At 38.9% G+C, this 25224-nt stretch overlaps 1 protein-coding gene across 6 annotated transcripts in view; it reads right to left on the bottom strand.

Moving 5' to 3' along the window:
- The window catches only part of SEMA6A (semaphorin 6A), a 120528-nt gene that overhangs the window by 46001 nt on the left and 49303 nt on the right, over positions 1-25224 (bottom strand). For all 6 annotated transcript variants that reach the window (XM_071731138.1, XM_071731143.1, XM_071731140.1 and 3 more), the window contains exons 2-11: positions 21250-21387; positions 18497-18614; positions 13457-13517; positions 11906-11968; positions 11222-11323; positions 8376-8466; positions 5340-5459; positions 4263-4351; positions 3160-3377; positions 183-314 (exon numbers count right to left, since the gene is read on the bottom strand). In XM_071731138.1, the coding sequence (XP_071587239.1) occupies positions 183-314; positions 3160-3377; positions 4263-4351; positions 5340-5459; positions 8376-8466; positions 11222-11323; positions 11906-11968; positions 13457-13517; positions 18497-18614; positions 21250-21349 (1094 nt within the window). In that variant the 5' untranslated portion in view covers positions 21350-21387. The remainder of the gene's footprint in view (positions 1-182; positions 315-3159; positions 3378-4262; positions 4352-5339; positions 5460-8375; positions 8467-11221; positions 11324-11905; positions 11969-13456; positions 13518-18496; positions 18615-21249; positions 21388-25224) is intronic.

Here is a 25224-nt window from a genome sequence, read left to right as displayed (position 1 = left end):
TTACACAAATCTTAAGTGGAAAAATTCTCATTTGTATACCTTAGATGTCAACTTCCATTTTACTCTTATAAGATGCATCTTCAATTCAGAAGTGTATCTGTATCTTAGAAGACTGCTCAGATTGTGAAAAAACTCTGTATTGAGTGCGGGGAAAGAACAATATCACTGCACATAGAACCTACCTGGGTTTGGGCACTCGTTCATCAGGAACCGGTGTCCACGTGGAATCAGGAGACTTTTGTTCTTTGAATCTCCCAGTGAAGACATTGGCAATGTCAAGCATGTCATAGGCACAGACTGCAGAGCCAGGGATGCTGCAAAATGACATTTCCCAGAAATTGTTACTCATTCTGCAGTTATGCATAATATCTTGAGTGAAAAACATGCTGTATAGAAGTCTTCCTGTCACAGGCTGCTCTATCCTGAACTCTGTAACCTCTGAGTATTGACAGGAAAAGACAGCCCCATGGAACAGCCTGAAAGATACCCATCAGCAGATAGCTCCTGCAAGCACGATTTGTTTCAAAGCCTCTATAGAAAGAAGCAATTGCAATAATCTTGAAGAAGGGAGAGAATCTGGGAAACTCTGTGTATCAATGGAGATGCATGAGGATCAGGAGGTCAGTCTCATTCATAGCATATTATTTGGAAATTCTAGTTCTTGTAAATAACAGCTTTTTTCAATACTAATTCTCACAGTTCCTGTCATTCCTCAAAAATACACTGCAGACAGTCCAGAAATTTGTGCTGCTCCAACTGGGAGCATGCTGCAATGTGCCACTGATCTGGCACTTACATGTTATTACTTCATCCTCCCACAGCCTGATCACCAATTTTTCCCAGCAGAAAGGAGTTAACTCTGCTCAGGAATTTGCTTAAGTCAATGAGGTGTAAAGAGCTTGTAGAAGCAAATTCAATTTTATTTTTAGATCATAAAGTTGTAAATTCCAACTTTATTATTACTTGCATGTAACTGCATGATAGCATTGTCAAAACATAATTATATATTTACATATGTTCATTCTGAAATGCTTAGGGGTTTCTCATGGTCTATCACCTGGAAGCATGAATCATACATTTTTATCCACCTTTCATTATTTTTACTCATGAACTGCTGTATTTGTGTCTGACTCTCACCTCTTGATTTTTCCAGGTAAATAACTTGAACCCAGCTGACTGAGGCTTTCAATTCTTTTAGCTAGCAGGTTATTATACACCAAAGAAAAAAAAGTAGCAAAAACAATACTGCTAAAGAGAATAAAAGTAAACTCATAAAGGTATATAAATTGATAGGAGAATAACTGAATATGAATAAATTTCAAAATGCTTCTAACTGAAGGAAACAAATAGGGAGAGAGTAACAGACACTTTGATCTTCACACATTGTGTTTTTATATGGAAGGAAACTTCAAAGCTGTGTACTAAAGTAAAGTTACACAGCAAGAGTTTTAAATGGGGGCAACCAAAGCTATATTGATGTAAGAGCTGGTAAAGAATATATTAGGCTACACACACAATCTCACCCTTAAAGACACCTCAAGACCCACTAGAGATAGATGATTCTGCAGTTTGCTGAATCTAGCCCTGAAGAAAAAACAACTCTAAAATCTTGAGGTGTACTACAGAGAACTAAAAGCACGGAGAACTGTGCTTAACACGTAATTCCACAGTGACAGAGAGATCTCTGCAGTGACAAGTCTGCAACTGTTTTTACTCTAGAGGATGACAATTTGTAGGCCACAGGTAATACAGCCACACAGGTGGGTCACAGCCAACCCATCTCCCAGCTGCTGGACTGCAACCCATCACCAGCTCCTACCCTGGGTCAGGTAAGATTAGACTGAGGAATCTCTTCTCGCTCACTCTAAGGGAAAGCTTTGTTCCAGAGATCAAAGATGTTTCTTACAGCTTTTCCTCAGTGGAGAAGGAGTGAGAAAGATGCCTCCATGTCAGAGGTAGGTCTGTTAATGAGAGGTGTCTCCAGACCTACATGCATTCTTGTCATCTTCAACATATGACAAAAAATGGGCCCTACAAAATAGTACCTTGATTTTAACACCAAGAACTTATATTTTAAAATGCAGGGTTTATGGAAAAGTATTATTCAAGATACACACAGGAAATACTAGCAGAGTGGGAGGAAATCTCAATTTCGAGATAATCTCAAGATACAACCTATTTTCTGATGCTGAATCTCTATTTGTTAATTTGTTTTTATTTTAAGCCAGTTTGTAAAAAAGGGGTCATCCTAATTGAAACTATATTCCCTTCTGGTGGCATTTTTCCAGGATTCCTATAATTTTGTTATCTAAAAGCAGTGACTCTACATTACAGGTGTGGGCTTACTCTGATTTGAAGTCAGTTCTGTGCATAACCTCATTGAGGTCAGGCTTTGACAAGAGGTAGTGAGTGTACAGCAGAACTAGATGAATTTCAGCAATAAAGTTCGCCTTTCGGCTTGAACATTACCCTGTGAAACATTATTGTATTTGTTAATTAGAATGCTACTTTTTTTTTAACTTCTCTGGGAGACCCCAATAGTTAGATAGAGTTAGTTGTCTAGTAACTTCTGGAGAAACAAGTTATTATGTGTAACGGTAATAAATTCTTTGCAGAGGAACTGATCCTTTTGGAAGACCATGTGAACAATGAAATACATGTCTTCTGGGGACTGGCAGGGCAGTGTAGGTTCTTGGCTCTCTTAGGATAAAATGCAAGAGTCAGTAGGGATGCATGAAATAGAGGGAAGGAGTACTAATGTGGCTCCTGGGGGTTTAGATGTAAACAGGATAGAACCAGTCTTTTGTTTTTGAGAAAATGCACTCATATTTTCTCTTTGAAATAACTCTCTGCAAGTTACATGCTACAAAATCTCTTGGTGGCCAGTATGAATTACTCCCACATAAAAGAAAGCACATCCAAGGAATGTGTCCAGATAGTAAATGGCTGAAAGCTGCTCTTAACTATCAGATATAATAAAGTGCAGTAAGCAATACCAGGGTATCTTAAAATGAAACACAAACTATCAGTAAGCACGTGGCACATAATAATTATACTGCATGAGCAATCACTTATTGTATCTTCATAAAGTAAAAAGAAACTCTAATGAAAAGCAAAACATAAGGGAAACAGCAGGCAAAAGGTTATTGTGCCTATTACCTATTATATGGAGTGGAGAAAGTTGCTAAAACAACATCCCGGCCATTGAAATGGATAACATCTGTAACTGCCTGCAGTATGTTAAAGTAGAAGTGTGAATCGCCAGGAACTGAGCAGTTCAAACGAGCCTTGAGAAAGGAAGTCCACTGTTTTTCCAGTACTCTCTGAGATCCTCCCATGTCATTTTTGCAAACCTGAGCCACCCTTGGGAAAACTACCTGGAAAAAGTAGAGCACATATAATGAAGAAAATTAAATATTTAGTTTGAACTAAAGACTTTGTTGGAATTCTGATTTTGAAACATTCGGGCTAATAATTTAATCCCATGTTTCCATAATCTGTGACAAATAAGAAATAGAGAAAAACTCAGCTTTGGAACAGTGTGCTATAAAAGGTAAAGCTGTGGCATTTACGATACAGCCATAAATCCTTCAGGAGATCTGTTCTCAACCCATATAAAAATTCATTTCCATACAGACTGCTTAGTTTTCTATTTCCACAAGCAAAAGCACATTTTCTATTCACAATCCTTGCAACCAACACCGCCTGCTCTGATTCTTGTGTTTTCAGCACTTAAACACTAAGCAAATCTTTCTTGGGTTTTTATTCCTGCCCTTCACCTTTGTGGCCTTGGTCAGCTTTTCTGACTGCTTAGTAAGAAAGCTATCCTGAAATTAGAAAAAATGCAGGAAGTGTTTAATTATTCCTTGCAGAATGGCAAAGCACAAAATTCATGCCATATTTCAGCACTCCATATTTCTTAAAGAGAAATATCTCCCTGCTTTGGAACCCATTTTTAACAATTACCTGCTACACTGAACTAACTACATTGGCCTTGTGCTTTTTATAATTTCAGAAAAGAGATTCCAGCATACATCATCATGGTAAGAAACCACCTTATTTTCTTTGAAGACACTGCAATGTTTCACTGCAACCAACCTTCTGGCTCCAGCTATAGGAATCTTCTCAAAATTATGACCTTGTCATCATGATTAATGGTTCTCATTTCAAGGTCACTCCTAACAACACTGGTCCAAGAATAGCATGTGTTTTCCTCCTCCAGAATCTGACAAAGTCATTCAAGGCAATGTTTTTGCCCTTACCTTTCCCATGCTGTTGTACTCTACTGCTATTTCCCGGAAGAAGAAGTAAATGTAATTGCCATAGTCCACTGCCTGGACAAAATATGGTTCTAGAAAAAAAACACAAAGACATCCTATCTAGGCACCACGTACAGCATGTAGCACAAAAAGAGAAGCCAAATACATTCACACTAAAGCTCCAAATGCGGAATACCTGGGTTAAGGACAACTGCACAGTTTTCAAAACTAGCAAAATCACACTGACAGAAGAATCAGTCTGCGGTTTGCCACTAAAATGTCTGCCCTGAGAGGTGTACCAGGAAAGGTAAAGAGACTGTATGTAATGGTCCAAGAAGTGTGCTTTACTGTAGGCAGGCTATGTGTGCAGGGAATAAGAAACCATGGAACTGTTTCTGCCCGTATGTGTCTGTAGCAGCAAGCAAAGAGGGACAGCTAAAGTTGACAACTGGCAAAACACTTCTGCATGCAGAAAAAGACTTCAAACTACAGCTTTGCTCACTTATAAAATCACTCCAAATGGTAACTATTCATAAAGCCTACGTGAAGCTAAACAGCACTGTTCTTAACAATGAGGGCATTTAGAGCACAGAAATTGCCTAATTCAATGACAGCTGTACAGTCCCCTAGGAACCATAAAAGACAGGCTTTGTGCAATATTCCCATATTTTTTTTTTTTTTTATTGATGAATCTAATTTTACAAGGCAAACCCTCTCGACTTTGTGAAGCCTTAACTGTTACCTAAACACAGTCCTGGAGCAGGAGTATTTTCAAGAACATTGAGGCCTGCAAGTTCCAGAATTTACACTCAACACCTGTAAGCCGATGGCTTTAAGGTTGGAAAGATTGATGGAATATAAATTCTTATCTACCATGCTCACAGTTTCTGTCATGTTCAGTAACTTGTGATCAGGAGGAGAAGAGAGAAAGATAAACAGATCAGTGTAAGTAAAAGATGTAATTTAGTTCTTTCTTTCTGCCAGAAAGCATTGGTGAAATGAAATGACAAAGAGGTCTGTCAGGAATCCCAGACTCCCCTCAGAAATGCTGGGTTTTTTTCGTTTTGTTTGTTTATCTACCTTTCAACCATTTTGAGTCATGTTTAACTGTCCGCAGGGTTGGGCTGTCTCCAAGGCTCCGGTATATGACTGCATCTATTGCAAGGAAGTCAGTCACTGTGGCAGAATACAGCTTCCCCTCTGGAGAGGAAGGAAAGAAGAGGTAAGAATGCAGGAGTATTAGAAATAATATAACTGCTTTCTCTCATCAGTCAGATGAAATGGGACAAACAAAATCACCACAGTCTCCGTAGGAACACTGAAGGGAAAAAATCCAGCTAGGTAAATGAGGCTGAATAAGTAAGCATCAGTTTTCAAAATGATAAACCTTATGGAGGTTTATAATTTCTTTTTATGGAGGTTTATCTAATTCTTCTCCAGTTTAGGTAAGCCATACTGAACTATGCCATCCAGTTTCTCCGCATATGTCTCTGGTTCAATGCCTATAAATTCTGCCTGTGTATTTAAGCAAAATAAATATGGGGAAATCTGACAGAACTGTTAGTTTTAACTGGGAGAGCAAACCAGACAGGTCTCAGGGACTGTTAGCTAATTGTCACTAATGTGAATTTCTCCCTTTGGGAACACTTCTCTTCTGCCAGAGATCTCTACCAAAGCTCACTAGCAAAAATGTAAATTGTGTGCAGGGAGCACAGGTGAAACAGGGATGCTAAGAGCTGGAGGAGGATTGCCTATGTTTCTTTTCAAAAATGTGTTTTAGGCATTTCCCCTCTCTCTTAAAGAACTGAGAGACAAGTGATAAGAAAGGGTCTACAAAATGGAACCTGGAGGACAACCACAAGATGGAGAAGTATCAGGAGGTAAAAGCATGAGCTCCAACAACATTTTAAAGCTATATTTGTTACCTAATCTGTTTGCAGATCATGGTAACTGTATAGGTCTGTTTTCATGTGTGAGTCAGATCTTGGAAATGATGTCTGATAGGAGCACAAGCATCATGGCACGAGGACAGTGAGATGTGTCCCTGTTGTGTCTACATAAAATACAGAATGGCCTACATCTCCTTTGACAGAAATGATTTGGGTGCCAGGCCTTGAAGGAACCAGCACTGAGGACATAGAGAGGACAAAGCAGAGAGACTTCTTTCGGTTATGTTCTCCCCATTGCACTTACAGACAACATTTAATTTCAGCTCATGATTTAAAAATCAGACTGTTTTAATAGCAGGACTGCAGTCTTTTTCTGAGCCCCACAATTCCCATCATTATTTGTCTAATGAAAAATGGGCTTTTTTTTTTTTTCATAGCAAAACCACAAAAAAGTAAGTAGAAAAAAACACAGATACTAACAACAATTTAATAATAGAATTAAAAGCTGAATTGTTTAAATATGGATGTCTGAACTCATGTTGATATAATCATTCATTGATTTTCTTTTCTTCATTCCTGAGGCCCATGTGACCAGTTACAGTTCGCACATATCAGCTTTAAGGCTGCCAGACCTGCCATATTTATATAAGTGCAACAAACAAACTCAGATGAGCTGGAATAGTGCCCTAAACTCCTCTGAAACTGTTCTTCACTGCTGCCTGAAAAGTAATTACGGGTACCAACACATATGACATAAAAGCAGTGATTTCTCTGAAGCTAGCGTATTTACAAGGTATATGCTCCAAGAATTTATTTAAACAGTATCACATTTATTTTGGATCATCATGAAAGAGTATGAACATTTTTAAAAATATTCTTTTTATTTTCAAATAACATGAGGATTTCTTTAGTGACAGAATAGGAATCATCTTCAGTTGTATGAAAGGCAAATGTTTAGACTGAGTTGGTCAAAATTGCTTTCTTGGCCAGTATGGTGAGAGAGACCTTTCTGAAAGGCAATTCAGACTGCCCTAAAGGTAGGAAATCTGATACAGGGGATAAATCTTTCTGTGAAGATGTCTCTTTCTTCCCAAGGCTTGTGAATATCTGATATAACCAGAGAATTTGTATTTTACATGCTTTTGACTGTAATTAAGAAATTACACATTACCACTATCATTATCACCTTTATTTTTGAAACAAAAGGACCCATTTGTTTACACTACAGAGAGTAAAAAAACTCCAAAATTTGACCTACTATAAAACTACTGCTTTGTAAGGCAAATGATGCTTCCTCAAACAGAGTAGCGTTTAACGCAGCCCTTCTGCCACAGACGTATGACTGCTTGGAATACTTGCATACACTTAATGCTTCAGAGGAATAGCTAAAGGATTTTCACATGAGCACCTAGGTTCTGCTTTCTCAGCATCACACCTGCTGAAGAGGTGACTTCCATATTATCTTTATTATCTATTTTAGAGCCCAATCTATTAAAAGATCAAAGGAACTAACACTAAGAGAAGTTCAATGAATAAACAATTTAATCAGGAACTCTTCAAGAGAGGTACAAAAACACCAGTTCACAATCAGCAGACCAAATTAACCCCATTTGTAAGCAGTCAGTTTTTTAAACTCTGGAAATAGAAACCAGAATTAAGTGTATTTTGCTGCATACAGCATAAATCATTATTAACCAACAGACTTTTCTCCTTTGCCTACAACAGCTGGTAGCACACTGAGATCTTTCCTTAAGATAAAATTGCTTTTGCTTTCCTTCTAGATCTAATAAAGGGGACATCACAACATGTTCCTTAACTTCCTTTTTATTATGAAGGCTAACTTAAGCTTGGAGTTGTTAAAGAACACATCCTGCCCACCCTTCAGAAGAATTCACGTAAGCCTTGACTTGTCTTGACTTTCTCAAAAGCCAGACAGAGGAAGAAATGGTGCCTCACACTGGTCTAGCATCATATTATCATGAGTCCAGAAATCACTGAAATACTGAACCAAGAAACTGAGGCTTCAGGTAATGTTTATGATGGTGAAGTTAATCCCAGAGAAGGAAATGTGTCCATGCTAGTGATTTTCTTATGCACCCTATTTTTAGTCATTATTTTCTCCCCTTACCACCTTTTAGATCTTGGTGTTCTGGACTCAGGAAACACAGTGTTATGGAAATCCTGGGCTGCATGACAGAAAGCAAGAATTTTATTTCCATCACTTTACCTGCAAACAATGCAACATTGGCATGCTTTGCATCATAGGGGCATCTGGCCATTCCACTGAATTCATCTCCCAGGAACTCCAACGTATCCATCTGAAAAAACAAATGGGAGCTCCTCAGATAGAGAAACAAAACCTTTTACTCTGGATGAGGCTTATGATAGTATTTCTTTTTTTCTTAGTAGAAAGGAAGGTCCTTTCTCTAACCGTGCTCCTGACTATGTATTAAGAACCTGATAAAAATCAGTGTTTATTAAAATCAGCCCGAAGAAAGTGCATCCAATAAATCAGGTATTCTTTTGCAGCTAATCACTCTTGCCCTGACACATTTTACAAAAGTATTCAGTCTATATTTTATCTGTACACATGCTTCCTGTTGAACCATAGCAGGCTATGTGGTCTGTGGTTCTGGCAAGGGTTCAAAATTTATCCTCAGCAGTGATCCAACAGAAGCGCTCTTATACACAGAAAAGACTGCAAGGCACAGCAGTCAGAAGAAACAACACTAGGATATTTCTCTGTGCGTGCATTTTTCTCCCTAAGTCCGGAGATCCTTTTGCTCTAGTCTCAACTGTGGTGCTCTCTTCCTTGATTTGCATACTCAGAACGATGCTCTCAAAGTCTTACTGTATCAGTTGAGTCTGTCACAGAAAAATCCTCTTACCATCAGGCAAGAATTAATCTGTGCAGGAACTGTAAAATCTGAGGCTTAAGTGTAACTCCTGGGAAATCATTTCACCCCAGGTGCAGATAATGATACAAATATACAGATCAACTTTACTAGAAGTTCAAGAGGTTTTAGTGAGCTATGGGGGAAAGGTACAGCTCCTGCATCTTTATGATTCTTAAACTACCTTATTTTGGGAATAAGTATCTTTCTAGTATATCCAAGTAACTTGAGCATCTCATACTGTATAAATCACATACAGTACAGATCCACAGAGCATGAAAAATAATGCATCCAGCACCATGAACTACTCTAATCAACTTTTAACTCCTATGGTACAGCACCCAACTGTTCCAGTGACCAATTTGTCATTGTTTGTTTTGTGTCATGTATTCTTCCTGTCCAAATACACTCTGAAGAGAAGCAGTAGTGTTTATTCAGTGCTTTATTCTGAAAAGCATTTCACAGGATAGTGAGGGGAACCAAGTTACAGTCCTGAGCAACTTTCCCTGCCCCAAGCCCCACACCCCAGGCTCATCCACACTTCTGGAAGTGTGGAGGGATAGCCCCCTTTTTTACTCGGCACCTCTTTAGTGCTCTCTATATTTAATGCAAAATACATGGATTGGTATCACTATCTATCCCACTCAACAGGTGAGGCAGTCTGCAGTGGCCATGCATCACAGGGAATAAACCACCTACAGCAAGGGTATGGAGGGACATTTACACCCCTCACATCAGGATGCCAAAGAAATCTGTATTTGTGCATTTGTTCCTCAGCAAGGAGACTGGCTGAGATTTCTAATTGCATTAATGGCATTGAGAGCTAAAAAAAAATTACCAACTCTTCTGGAAGACTGCACTGAGACCACAGACTGGAACACAGCACTGAGACCAAGAAACTTTATTGCATGGTAGAAGTGGCACACAAGGAAAAGCTGAATAAATAGCTGTTAACAGAACAGCTACCTGTACCACACAATTACCATGATGCAGCCTTGTATTTTTATTCAAATGTAATGCTTCTTCCACCAACTGAAAGAAAAAAAAAACACTGTACTTCTGTCCTTTGTTTTCTAGACTATAGCCATCACAGCGGCTAAGCAAAGTAAAGCAGCATTGCAGAAAAAGCAAGGAAGGGCAGCAATCACAGGAAATATCACTATGGAAGTTGTTTTCCTGAATGTTAATGTCTTTACTCTGCTTTTTACAACAACTCTGAACCCCATGAAATGAAGGAAAATTGTGACTTTGTCAGAAATAGCATTAACAAAGCTGAGTTTTCTTTTCCAGAAGAAGGATGAGAAATTGCCAGTGGGACACAAGCAGTGCCTGGAAAAGCAAGAGTCTGGATATCAAAGACCTAAGTGAATACATTTTAAAGCTACTCCAGAGATATCCACTGTTGGGGGTTATATCAGTTTATACTAGTGCAAGCCTGGGAAAATGACAAATATCTGAATAAATGGGCCTTGTTGAAGTGGAGATCACAGGGACACACTTTGTCAAAGGAAAAATTTGAGGTCAAGGAATTAACATTTGGTATTCATGGACCAGCACAGTTTTCTACATTGCTCTACATAGTGTTTTGGCTCTGCAGATTCCCAGCTAGTGAGGAACACATCACACTCCTCCTGTTCTTTTCCTTATGGAGACCTGCTGTCAGTCACTTTTACAGCACACAATGACATAGGATCTCCACAGCTTCCATATATGCTTGGTCCCCAACACTAACTTTCCCACGTTTTGCGTATTAAGCCCTCAAATGTCTTGAGAACAGGCTTTGTTATTGAGAACAGTAGAATAGATACATTAAAAATGTGCCACCACATAGATAACCCTCACCATCAGTCTATGACTTGATGTACATGTCAGTGATAAGCCAAGTCTTTTTCTGAGAAGTGTATACATCCCCCAGTAGAGATCTGAAGGACTCTGCACATATGGAGGGCAATGCAAAATGGCTATAAACTGTGATGTGCAGGAGTTGCAAAGAAGTAGGTAGTAAGTCTGAGCAGTCCTTAGAAAACCATTCAACACTGAGTTCTGTAGCATTAAACAAGTGAGGATTAAAGCTACAGAGTTAAATGATGCATTGTTGGATGACAATCTCATGCTGTAGCTACAATAAAGCCAATAGAAAGACAAGGTGTAAATTAAATCCCACACATAGATCACATACCTTGTAGTTCCTGCAAGAAGGGTTGAACGCATTTGTCCCACAGATAAACAAGGTATCCTCATTTCTTTTTAGGAGAACTTTAATAAAATTGTGACATTCATCCTGAAAAAAAAACCCAAATATTTCAGCTACTGCATTTTAGGCATCTGGTTTTATTTTTATGCCATGATATTTCACTATCAGGTCTAAAATGAAACTGGCTCGTAGCCACTGTGATATTCTGGGCTTTCTTTCAACTAGTTTTAACTCACAATGAGCTAGACGCAACTGATTTATTTTGTATGGTTTCAAAAATGGTTACAAAGAACTGAAGATATGGTATTCCCATTATAACTCAGGTTTTGCTATTGTTCATATGGGTGAATTTTGTAAAGTTCTGCAGGAGGATGGACAGCAGCACTTAATTTTTGTGACAGTGGTAAGCAAAATCAGTACACTAAGCATAGTGTCCTAAATTCCCAATGTTTTAAGTATTTCAGGATATTGCTGTAGCTCCTGTCATAATTTTTATCACATTAAAGGTAAACTATTTTTGAAAATTAGTCTTCAGTAAGTTGATGGAAAAAGCAATTAGTGGCAGGAAGAGAATGGTATCATCCATTCCACATCACAGACAGCAGCTCAAGATAATAGTGAAGCAACTAAACTGAAGTGGCAGATGCAGAAGAAATGAAAATTGCCTACCTTATGTTTTCCCTTCATTCTGCATGTGTCTACATCAGCTTGTCTAGATTTCCACGTCAATTTCTGCAAGGATCAAGAAAGAAATCAATTAAAGTCCAGAGGTTGCATTTGATTTCAGAAGCCCCTTAGGGATGACTAGCTGTTGAACATCTATTTATTGAAAGCTTTCTGCACCATTTCTCCATGATTAATTCACCACAACAATGAAAGATCAGTGATGTGGAGCATTCACTTAATTTTGTATTGCCATCTATTCATTAGACTAGAACCCTATCACATATTTCAAAAGCTTCAACCAATGGAGTTCAGCCATAGGCTAACTTTCAAAAATATGTGTGCTTTTCTTAAAAGTATTAGATGGTCTCTTAGTTTAATTTGTTGCTGTTTTTTCACTAAGCAGAATAATCATCTATGCACTATAAATCCTAAATGGATTCTAAATGAAATATGTATTGTGGAAGACAACACTTGAGATTAGCCAAGAAACCAAATTCAGGTTTATACCTTCAAGTCAGCTAGCAGGCTCAGAGAGCTCTCTACCTATCATCACACTCCTGTCTTTATCTGCTAATGCTCTTCCTCCTGAACATTAACAGGTAAATCCCAGCCTGAGATTTTTTGTGGTAAGTTTCACGAGTGCTCAAAATGTGGTTGGCTCATTAATTAAAGTGAACCTTTGCTTAAAAACATATGGACTAGACAGTAGCACCTCAGGCACCATAGCCATGAGAGTCCTGACATGGTTACCCACCAGTAAGTGAGGAACTGGGCATTCATGAAGCACCTCAAGCTGAAAGAGTTATCATGTTTATTTCCATTAGCAGCTTGTGCCCTCATTTTTTGATGAGCAATTAGTCAAAAGCTCATCTTTAGCAACACCCATAATGAAACATTTTTCATTCCTACACTGGGATTCATCAAGTGCCCAAATTCATACCCAGAATCTTCTTCTGGATCTAGTATGTGTTTGGTGCATATTACACAATGTCTATGCAATGCAAAGGAGATGAAAGGAGATTATTTCTAATATGTTTATGTAAATATACAATATTATAATGCAGACAAAGCTCTTCTTAGTTTGCATGTAACTTCCCAAGGAGATAATGTGAATATATCTACAAAGCAATGTTATTATAAGATTTTATTTAGTGAGTACTTGCATGAGTGAATAAAATTTGTGTGCATGAACATATGTAAATAGCACTTGCTTTTTATGATGAAAATTTCTGTATACTTAATTGGGATAGTATAGCTGTTACAGAAAACTGCTGAATATAAATGAATAGATGTTTGACAGATGTTTCATCAGAGACCTCACTGTGTTTCAGTACAGATTGCTTATCAGCCCAGCAAAATCACTTACCAGAAATTCACAGAGGACATGATTTCTATTCTAGCCTTTCCCAAATATGATTAGCAATGCCATCTTACTTGCTTATTACAGTTTTTACAGCAGTACTTGGCAAGTTGTTTGAAACAATGTCATCTTCCTATTTATTTGAAGCTTGTTCTAGTGTCCTTGGTTTCTGGATGATGATAGAAGCTACTTACTTTGTTAAAATAAATTTCTTCTGTATGTGATGTGTCCATATCAACAGTATAAATATGGTCCCTGTAAACAAAGGCAAATTAATGCAAAGTCAAATGCAATAGTCAGACAGTTCATTCTCTATGAAGAGAGCTATCTATCATGAGATAATCCATAATCCATTAAGAAAAAAGATCACAGGTCTTACCAGGGACTGTTACTGACAGCATTGCCCGCATCTCCCAGAAAAGCACATTCATACATGAACAATCCTTCTTCCCATTAAGAAAAAAATTAAGTCCTCTCTAAAGCAAGATTCTTTCCCAAAAGCAATTATTTGAACAAATGAAATTTAGGAAAGGAGGTAAGTATCATATAATTTATGTATTTAGGTTCTAGAGCAAATCTAGCATGCAGATATTTTTCTGTATCCAGAAATCAGCTACAGCAGTTCTTAGGCAGCCTCTGCCAGACTCATGGGCCAGCAGTCACTGTGCCACATTTAACCATGCTGGGTTAAAATGAGGTTAATGCTTTTTAAATTACTTATTTATTTATTTATTTTTAAATTATTAATCTAATCTCAGCTGTGGTAATTTGATTGACAATATGGCATGCAAAAGGCTGATGAACAAGAAAATATTCCCAGAAATTATTCTTCTCTTCAAACACTAGTCACTAAACTAAACTGTAAAATACTCCTCTGAAAAAAGTTCACATTTCTTGCATGCATTTACTTTTCTGTCTTCCTCAGGATATGTTTTTCTCTACAATTAGCTGCCAATCTCTCCTTGGATAGAGGAAACAGACTCAGCTACTCAGGTAAAGAGATATTTTTACACATGCTTCTCTCTGTAAGCTGAAAACAAGGTCATCTCTGTGTGGAAAAGAAAATTTGAAAAATCCCACCAAACCACAGCCTTGTAGCAACCACCACATCAAATTGGGACTGAGCATCTCATTGCTCCTTGAAACAACTTTGGCTCTTTACAATATGCAGGAAATTGTGCAGCTGGAGCATGATCCACAGCATTGGAGGGGTCTGCTGAAAGTAAGATTCAGACTGTTTCCATTCTATAAATCCCTGCACTGAAGGTAAGCTTTATTTTCTTGGGTTTGGGTAAAATAGTGCTAGTCTCTTAAATAAAACAAACACAAAACACTGCTAAAAGAGGAATAAGGAACACTCTTTTCACATAGAGAAAAGAGACAGCATTGTTGTGGGGAATGGCTTTAAAATCTACTGTCTGCTGCAGCGCTTGAGGCTGTTTGCTTAGTTTGATGCCAAACTGAGGGGTTGTGGGTTTTCCTCTTTTCCAGACTCTGTAAAACCAGAGCTGTCGTTTACTTCCAAGAATGGTTTAATGCTTTGGTTTCTTATTTGCCTGACTTTACTGGCAGAGCAGTGGTCAGGGTTAGTGCTGGACTCAAATTACCTATTTGTGTGATACTAGCTTCATAAATTACTACATGGTAACCATCACTCTTTGTTGCTGTCACTCCTGCTACATAGAAGTGGGAACAAAATCTCTTGAATTGCAAATCAGGTGCAGCTGGAACTCCAAAACTTTCTTCCAGCACAGCTCTTGATTTTAAACATCAGTCTTACTTTCCAGTCGTTATGATTTTTTTCTTTTTAAACAAGACAATCAGAAAATACAGTGGTGGTTTTTAGTATGAAGCTTGAATTATTTAGTTCCACTCTCAATAAAACAGCTTTCAGGGGACTTGCTTTCTTATTCAGGAAACTGTTCAATGAAAACTCACACGCTAAAGTACAGGACCATCTGAAAGAAGGTGAGAATCAGGCAAATTACATATCATTTTCTCATGCCTTACATGAAATGTAGTTGCTGACAATGTCAGCAGAGTGCGAAAGAGCTGTCAAATTCAAGGGAGGGCTCTGTAACCACAGACAATGTGGGATTGTCCTTGCCCTCCTTTTCCCACTGCTGCCCAACTCCTACTATCTGCTAGCTGTGGTATGTGTACAGCTCACTGCTAATTAAGTTATTCTAACACAAATTGACTTAATCCTAGAGCTTCCGTTTTTCCCACCTCCACTCAGCAGAACCGAATTTTGTTGCCATGGCATAAGGTTGTAGAGGAAGGGAATTTAAATAATGCCACTGGCTGTGCATGACCCTTGGCCACTCAGTGAATCGTCTGGAAATTTGTAACTGCAAATGAGGAAGGAGGCATCCTGATGCTTCGAGGGCTCAAGAAACCATTTTGAATATACACCAGGGGTGACAGATAATGTGAACAAAAGCTGCCACCACACAAGACAATGGGAGGAGGAGACATGGCAAACTTAGAAAAGGGTAGGGGGGGGGGGCGTGGGTGAATGTGAGAGAGACAACCAGGGAGTACCCTTCCCATGAGAAAAAAAGAAAACAGAGCTGGTCCTCTGCACACTGCAAGCCAGATATTCAGACAGCACAGCTTCATGGGCTTTGGCTGAGGTATTCTAATTTATACTGGCTGGATATGTCTACCTGATTGCATGAAATAAAGCCTTTATTATGCAGAATTTTATTTGGTAATAACTAATATAGAAGTTGCTATTTCATAAGGCAAAATAAGCAACTGACAGAGAACTTTTTTTTTTAATGTCAATTGCTCAGTTATAAAGTGTTAGCAGCTCTCATTTCTGAGTCAGCCCTCTCCTGTGAAAGGAAATTGTGTGCAAAGTAAATGCTCAATTTTCTAGAACAAGCTAAGAAACAAAAAAAAAACCCCAACAACCCCAAAATAAAACCTCTCAGTGCTTAATCATTTTTTTTTGATTGCTTTTCAGATAACTGGACACAAACGTGAACTCATCACTATATTACAATGTCTAAAAAAACAGCATGAAAGCAACATCTGATAAGAGAGCTAAGAGATTTATGTTAGCTACAGTTTTCAGTGACTCCTTACAAAACTCTTTGAGAAACACCTTTGATTGTGTACACATTTGTTTCAATCTCTGGATTTACTACTACCTCTACAGGAGATGCGGTATTGCAGTTATAAACTTTCATTCACATGAGTTATCAAAGGATGAGTCATTTTCTGAAGTCTATTACTTAGAGATAAAAATCACCTTTGAATTTTAACTTGTATCACTTAGGCTTCTCAGCCCAGCAGGGATTTTATTCAGTAACATGGAGGAGGAAAAGAATATGTCAAAGAGTTTTTGAGTTACAATAGGAAAAAAAGCATAAGAATTTTTTTTGGCACATGAAAGGGCAAAACAGACCAGGTCTTTATTCTTTTTATGTAGGTAACTAAACTCTAAAATATATAAACACTCTCATTATAGTAAACTGTTTTATACAAAGTCACACATTGTATAAGACTACATATTGACATACACACACAATCTTGCAAATATTACTACTCTTTATACAATCTGTGCACCCAGTGGTTTCATATCCCAAATGTTTCTCTGGGTTTTCCTGCTGTAGTACTGGTTGCTTGGGCACTGCCACAGTCTTAATTGCATCAATCTCAGTCTGGGAACAAACTATGAATACAACAGTGCAAAATCCACAAAGTGGACTTACCACCTTCTCACTGCAAATGAGAAGGAAATTTAAAGGAAAACAAATAAGGAAAGGAAAGGGAACTCAGCCATGAAAAGGAGGAAATCCTGCCACCACCTTTCAAACCCCTTCAGCCCACTCCTCCGCCCCACTCATTATCACACTAATTGCATCAAAAACCAAGCCCCAAGCTCAGGAAAAGCATGAGGAAGGCCTTGCTGTGCCTCAGTCTTTGTGCCCTACAACCAGTGCTGCCGCAGTTCCCAGTGGAAAGTACACAGCTCCGTGACACACTTGACACAAGGACTTGGCACGAGACAGAGCCCAGAGCTCTGCTGCCCAGACCCCACACAAACTGGCCTGTGTGAGAGGCCCATAGAAGCTGCTTTTAGCTGTTAAGTCTGCAATACCTGGGTAGGTCAACGGGAATAAGTGTTGTCTGCCTGCAGCCAGAGACATGACCATGTAAAAATGGCACCAGGTGACTCCGCTGCTGTAACCCAACTCATTACTGAGTGCTCCGTAGAGATCAACAGGCAGATCACTGCAGAACAAATTCAGCCACCCAGAGGATGGGGAGTGGCTGTTTGAGAAGGAAGTCAAGCAGCTCCCAGAGGCTGCCAAGGACTTGAGAACAGGGCTGGGTGACCGGAGGCTGCCTGTTCAGCAGCTGTTCTCCCTCAGCTCCCGGCCATCCCACCCACTCCTTCTCCCATCTGCACCAACAGCCTGGATCTCTGTGGCAGAAACAGAAGGGGGCAACCCACCCTTGCTAATCTGGGCCCTTCTTACATTCATCCTGTGTCCACCAGGTTAATTCCCACTCTGAGATTGTCAACCTCATTTGCTAACAACTGGCAGGGAGAAGAGTTACTGTTTGATCTGGGCTGGGCTGGGCTGTCAGCTGAATAAACTGGTGGTAGCTCCACTGAGGCTGATGGTGCAATGCTGAGCTGTGCAAACTGAACAGGAGGCTCTATATGCAATTTTTATAAAAAGACATGTACTTGTATGTGCACAGTGTAGCTCTCCAAAAAGAAGTCCAGACAGCAAATTAACTAACCTTGCTGAGTACACCAGAGAACCATCAGCAAATATATTTGCCTTCTTTTTGTCTTACAGAATTAAAACATGCCTGACACTCTTATCTGACTACATATTTGTGCATCAGAACAATCATTCTCTAACATATGCCTTTCATAGTGTGCACAAACAATATTGCAGGATAAGTATGGACTCCACAGTGTTGAACAATTTCTCTGGTAACTTCCCTAATCCAGATGCAAAGGAAGACAGAGGTGTTCCTCTCATGTAATCTGGTGTGTCTCATGAATGAAATGTCTCAGGACCTAGCAAAACTGAACCTCATTTGACTGATGTAATCCAGTATGTGTTACTAACAGACTGCTCTCAGAGTGTTGGAAAATATTAAAAATAATATGTCTGGAGAAGAAGAACATGGACTATCCCTTGCCTTCCCCTTCCTCCTCTGTAATCAGCCAGGGAGAAGTGGCCAAGCAGGGCACTACCTACCTAGCAGCAACGTAGAGGGTCCTGTTCATGACCATGACCAGCTGGATGTCAAGCCGGTGCCTCTGTGTGGTGTTCCGCCCTGGTTTGTGACCCACAAACACCGGATACTGTCTTGTATCTGTGAGAAGGGGAAAAAAAGGAAGAGGGTTAAAAGAGAATTACAAACAGAAACTGCTAACACAGAGCACTATGAGACCCAGATAGGCCAAAAGCTCTGATTTTTGTTCTGCACCAGCACCGCACTCTGGGGTTGGAAGGCATGAGCACAGAGGGCAGGAGAGTTCTTCAAGGTTACAGTCTTCGCAGCTGCAAAGGAGAAAGTCATGACCTTTGTAGAAGACAAAAATTGTGAGGTTTTTTAGAGCATAAAGCTGCTCTGGAGCTCTTGGCTCATAGGTACATGGCACTTTCTCACAGTTTTTCTTTCCCTGCTTACAGAGCTTAAATGCTCACTCCTGGCTGCCAAAGTGTGTCTAGCAGGACAAAGCTGTTTCACAGTGACACATCAATCACCACAATGACTGGTATGGTAGAGGTTAAAGCAAAAGACTTGTCTCTCCTTGGTTCTAAGTGCCAGCTCCCTGGGTTTTCTACAGGATTGGACTGCCACCATAGAACAGCTGTGGGGATTTCTGAGAAACAGTGGGAAACCTCCACTTGAACTTTATAAAATGAAAGTCACTGCATATTATTTTGGCAGCCAGTCTCATACTCCATTTTTTTCTGGGACCTGGAAAACAATACTGACTGGAAGCCCTGTACTGAGCTTATGTTACCAACAGGTCCGCTTTTCCTCTGCCAGTCACTGAGAGCATTATTTACTCTATTTCTGCAGGGTTTCTTGGTGAGACCTCAGCATCCATGGGGTGTGCTGCTGTTTCTCTCCAGATGACCCGTGTGTACAACCTGTAATAACCCATAGCAACAGTGAACACTTCTGACCATGGGCCATCTTGCTGCTAGACTTTGTTTATGTGATCATGACATCTAGATGTACAAACAAGGGAGGTAGTTAAGCAAACAAAACAAATCAGAAGACATAAGGAGGATAAACTTCTGATAAGCATCATCAATGCTGCATGTGCACTTTATACAGAGATAATGTCTTAGCCTTTTCCTCATCAATATGCTTTCCCAGAGATCTGGAGCTGTTTGATGGAGTCTGTTTCTTCTGAAACCCAGCTACTGCTCTTATGTTTCCAGCTATTGTCCTCTAAAACTGTTTTACCTGTTAAACTAGGTCAAAGTATTGATATGTACCATGGCATTAGCAAAGCACTTGAGAGTGCCATGCAGCAGGAAATTCGGTGATAAAACTGTAAAGAAACAGGAATTTCCCTGCAAATCAGATGATGAGAAGTCCAAGAGAAAGAAATTAAGATAGCCAATGCAGGATTTATGTTCATCAGACATAGTTTCAACCTTTTGACCAAGTCCCACATGCAAAATGCCAAGTTTAATTGTCAAGCAGCTCTCTGTGCAGTACTGTTTCCTCTGAAATTCATGGATCTAGCATAACCTATGAGCTAGTACATCAATGTGTAATTCATACAGGAATTTATTCCATGTTGTATTTCCCCAAAAGGACCAAGATTGGCTATTTCAGTGCTAGCAAGAACTATTAGCATCACCCTTCTGGAGGTAAAAATGTTCCTGCTGAGACTTAGTGTTCACATTCGACATGTTCCAGCAGCAGCTTTGCTTCAGAGCAGTTCTGTCCTGTATCCTAGAAGCCTATTAGCATTTAGAGCACATTAAATCTTTCCTTGGAGTCTGTCTTTCAGCTTGGTCTTACCCAAGACAGACAAACTCACAGGTGCTAAGGTCACCCCAAAACACAGTAAGAAAGGACAATCAAGAGATTCACTTTAAATTCAAACTCTTGGCTCAAAGTAGATCTAATCACAAGCCTACGTGTTGATGACTCATTATTGCTTGGCATACTTTTACAGAACCAGGTGCTAAAGTCTCCCTTTTAAACACCTGAACCCCTTGGACCTCACAAGACTTCTCTTTGCAGCAACTGTAATTGAGGTAATTGAGAAAACTGTAAAAGTATCAGTTATGCTGAGTCTGACTTGCATGGAAAAATGCAAAGAAAGCTCTTCACCTGTTCAGCTAGCAAATCTCAATACTGACTTGCAGCTGTCTGTTACCCTAGATTTTGGAGGTTTGCCGATTACTGCTGGTAACAGAGATTCTGTTACAAAAGATTCTTTGTCTTGATTTGTATTTTAGCCATATTTCCAGCTTAGCAAAAAATGCCTAATGCTGAAGTGGAATCCATCAGAGCTTAAGGAATTAAGTCCAATTATTTGTACCAGATCAACAAATTACATTTTCAGACCTCAATTACTTAGTGTGCTATGCTTGATATTCTGAGTTGTTTCACTGGTTATCCAGGACTACATAGTCGTAAGTCAGGTTAGGGACAATGGCTAATGGGGATGGGTGGGCAAAAGCTTCCTTACTTTACTGCTGGATAGAGCAAGATATTTAACTTGAGCATGTTACTGAAGTCTCTGAGAAGGAGAAAGGCTATGGTATTGGAAGATCATGCAGTTTACCACCCAGCAGTCATAAGTCAACATGAAAAAGTCATTTTCCTACATTAGTATCTGAGAATGTAGATTTGTCTCTCTGGGAGAAATAAAGAAATCAACTTTATTCATTGCAACTGTAACAAAATACAGATTTGAAAAACCCCGATCAAAGTATTAAGCAAATTAAGCCCTCTTGCTTCTTATACTTACAGTTGCCATGCGAAATACTGATTGGCTCAGAATCTTCTGGGAAACCAGCCCCAGCAAAGTGTAGCAGTGTGAAATATAGCAGCAAGGCTTCTGACCTCATAGTAGTTCAGCTGGGAGGCTTCACTTCTTCACTTCACCCTGTGGAAGACAAGCAAGGGCTTAAGCACCTTCTGTCAGTGCTGTTTTAACTACTGCATACAAGAAAGCTAAAAAGAGTCATTGGAAAGCAGAGGGAGCTTTCCTCCTTCTCAAGCCTCTCATTGTACCTGAAGAGGCATACTGTGTTTTTAAACAGAAACTGCCCTACCAGACCAGTTTTCCTTTAGTGCATGCCCAAGGAGTGCCTCATCTTGCTTGATGATAGACTTAAGTATCAGTGAGTTATAAAGAGTTTTCTAATGCAGTTGCTTGTATGCAATGAAGAAATTTAGCCTCTCCAGAATGAGAACTGACAAGAGTTTTTTTGGAAATATTTTGTTTTCTCATTCTTTGTTTTATGTAATTAGATGATGACATAATGACACATGACATAAATAAACCTCCCCACACACTACATTATTCTGGCTAAAAAGACTAAGGGTTATAGTATGGGACTAATTCTTACCCTGCAGAGCTGTGAATCAAGTGAAGAAACACTGAGAGATTGATAGAGCACAGAGAACATGTCATTGGGCTTTACCATAAAAATATGTACCCATAAATTCAGGTGCCATAAAACCAATAGTATAACTTGTGATAAAATAAGGGAGAACAGAACTATCTTAAAATAGAGGTTTTTTTCTGTGTATTCCACTGATGTGTTCACTCATTCACATTTCCTGTACAAAAATATCTCTAAATCTTGAAGATAAAAGGAGCCACAGGGGCCTTTGGATACAGTGAAAGAAAACAGCACATAATACAGTAAACAGCTCATAATTCCCAGGCAAATTTCACACAGACATTGATCTGCAGGGGAAACTAGTGTAGAAGTGGGGTTTCTTTTCATCCCTTCCAGAGTTTCAAACCTTTTCTGCTGCCTACCAAAGATTCCTTTTGAACTAAGCTATTCTACATTAGTCTGTCAGTCACTCAAGATTTACAGGCAGGAAGTCAAACTTCATAACCTACATAGTCTTTGAAACTTAATTTGGCAAACAAAGTGCTAACTTGCCCTTCTGCAACACCATTTAATATTAGATACCTATGTCTCCTTTCTCAATGCCAAAAAAACCATTAACAAGTCTTGAGTGCTGCATTTTCATTTGTAATTTCACAGACACAGCTGATTCCTCAACTTTTACCAAACTGAAATTATGTCAGAAGAATTAATCTGCTTTGTCAGATATTTGCTTTCAAATAATATTGCAACTAATAAATTAAATTGGAACAGGGGCTCTGTTGCAGGCTGATACAGTCCTTAAGGACTAATGATTTATTATACTCCATGTTTGCCCATTATTATTCAAACATACAAACTGGAAAGTTGTCTGATACTCTATTTCTAATAACAAAATAACTGAGAGACTGATCTGGACTGAGTCTAGAAAAAATAAAATTTAATGTAAGACAATGACTGACACCTTAAATGAACAAAGTGTCAGACGGCAAAGGAAAAAAATAGAGGGAATAAAAGCAACACAATGCAGTCACAATCTGTCTATTATACCGTATGTGAGAATGCATACTAGAAGTCAGTACATACAAGGCCCAAGAGAAGCATTTCCATCTAACACTGGTTAGGCTGATAGCTGTGTACGATTACAGCTATGTCTGCCTGCAGACACTTTATTTACCTGTTTCCTCCATTTGTCTCTTTAATCACCTCTTATATTTTCTCTTGACTGTTAACCCTCTGGGGCGGGCATTTTTTTTTTCTGTTTATTTCCATGCCCAGCAAACCAATCTTTGGAGCCCTTAGGAATGCCCAAAGTAGAAATAAGCAGCACAAGTACATACTCCACTCAGAAACAGTTTCCCTGAAAAGGTATAAATTAGAAGGAAGACACAAGCATTAGAAGGAATAATTCCTTCATCCTGACACAATTTTTCTAAATGTAATTTGGCCACTTTAAATTTTTTTTTCCCCTGTAAGTACAACACAAAATGACAGAACAAAGTCCCTTATCTTAAAAGAAAAGCAGAATTAAATTCTTTCTGTCTTGAAATTGTCACCAATCCAATGCAGAATTCTTTTCTGAAATGTGCAGGAGGAGCAACAGTTTAACTGGAAGAAACTTATCAAGCAATCTAATTCTTCCACTTAAGCCTGATTCATCCACAGTATCAGTCTGCAGGCTGTCAATTCAAACCACTTGTCTCACAGTAAGGCTCTGGAGCATAAGAACAGCTGCTTTCCCTTACTCCCCATCAGCACATCAGCCAATATCTAACAACATGTGTATGTTACCAGGAAAGCTTACAGCACTGCAAACCTATCACTGCCACTCTGCTTTAGAGCCTGAGAAAACTTTTCCCATGGGTCATTCTGCATCATCATTCCCTACTTCTCATTCAGATATGTGTATTGCTCTGCATAAATATACATGGAAGACAGATTCCAGGAAAACTAACAATGCCCAGCATGCTTACTTTGTCATTTTGTGTACATGCTATGGGGCTTGACCTTTTTCCTTTTACCTGAAAAGAATTAACTGACTAATTCATATATTGACTTCTAATAAAGATTAGCTTAGTAACTTTTTAAGTATATGGAATTCTCTGTCATTTTAAAGAGTAGCGTTTAGGAAAGAAAAGAGTGAGGAGAGAGAACTGACACAATTCTTGGTGGCTCTAGTGCTAACAGTTGTTCAAATTCATACAAAGTAAATGCAAAATCTCCTCTTTGATAGGTCAATGATTCAAGTGGACTACGCATCTGTATCAATGCCTATGTCAATAAAGTAACATTGAGTAGGTCTCAAGTTTCATCCAAAGGCAGCTTCTGACTGGGAGGTAATTATTCAAATATAACATTACTTTTGTTCTTAAAATGGTGGGAAGAGCTGTTTTATTTCAATGGAACTTCAGAAAGTGCTGATTAGAGAATGTCACACCCATTTTTAGTACAAATTTCTTTTTCAGCAAATATCCATCTTTGGTTGGGCTCCTGGGAGTGATGTAAATGTTCTCACTTGCAACTGTGCTGAAATTACTTTCTATTCAAAAGTGCTTGGAAATTCAGTGTCTGACGAAGCATGAGTAGCTGTGTTGTGATGTTGAGCGAGTACAAGCACTGCCTCCAAATAAAAGTTGTGCAAAACCCTCCCTCCAGTTCTCACTGTTCAAAACATGATTACTGCTCCTCCTGAATGTAGCTACTAGCGACAAGAAAACTGAGTTTTGGTGGTGTTGTTAACAGACATGTTAATAAAATACAGATCTGCAAATGTTTAAGAACATATTTTACTATCTATGTCTAATGCAGTGACTTGTAGCCATTGAGTTGGCAGATTAGATCAGATTTCTTCCAACCTTTAAAAAAACCCCAGCTAAGCTGCTTGCATGACAAACATCAATGAAAATGTAACTTCATGCAAGACACTTTGGTGCTCCAATTGTACTTTATGAAGCTGATGGTTTCAAATACTTATGTGAGACCACTTGTTCTGGTTACTTCTGTTTGTTTTAGTCATATTGTGAATAAGTACATATATTTTTAAAAATTTAGCTCTTAACACATACGTGCCTCAAAGTTTTGCCTTCCTAGATAGAGTAAGTTTCTGTATGTGGCAGTGCAGAGGTGAACCACCTCTAAGCAGGACATTTGGATACTAGTGCAATATATAATTACCTTTGCTATTGTAATTACTCATTTATAGTCTGTATACACATAATCATATGTATTCACATTTGTATTCTTATACAAATTCATATACATATATGCCACACATACACATAAATGCTTTATTTAGGGGAATTTAATTTTGTAAAAGTCACACTGGTGGCAAGAAGGAGTGTCTTGAAGCTAAGAAAATAATATTCATTCCCAACCCA

The sequence above is a fragment of the Heliangelus exortis genome, chromosome Z, assembly GCF_036169615.1.
Source record: "Heliangelus exortis chromosome Z, bHelExo1.hap1, whole genome shotgun sequence".
NCBI lineage: Eukaryota > Metazoa > Chordata > Aves > Apodiformes > Trochilidae > Heliangelus > Heliangelus exortis.
Note: the sequence above shows the minus strand (reverse complement) of the source record. Positions and strands in the feature narration are given on the sequence as shown.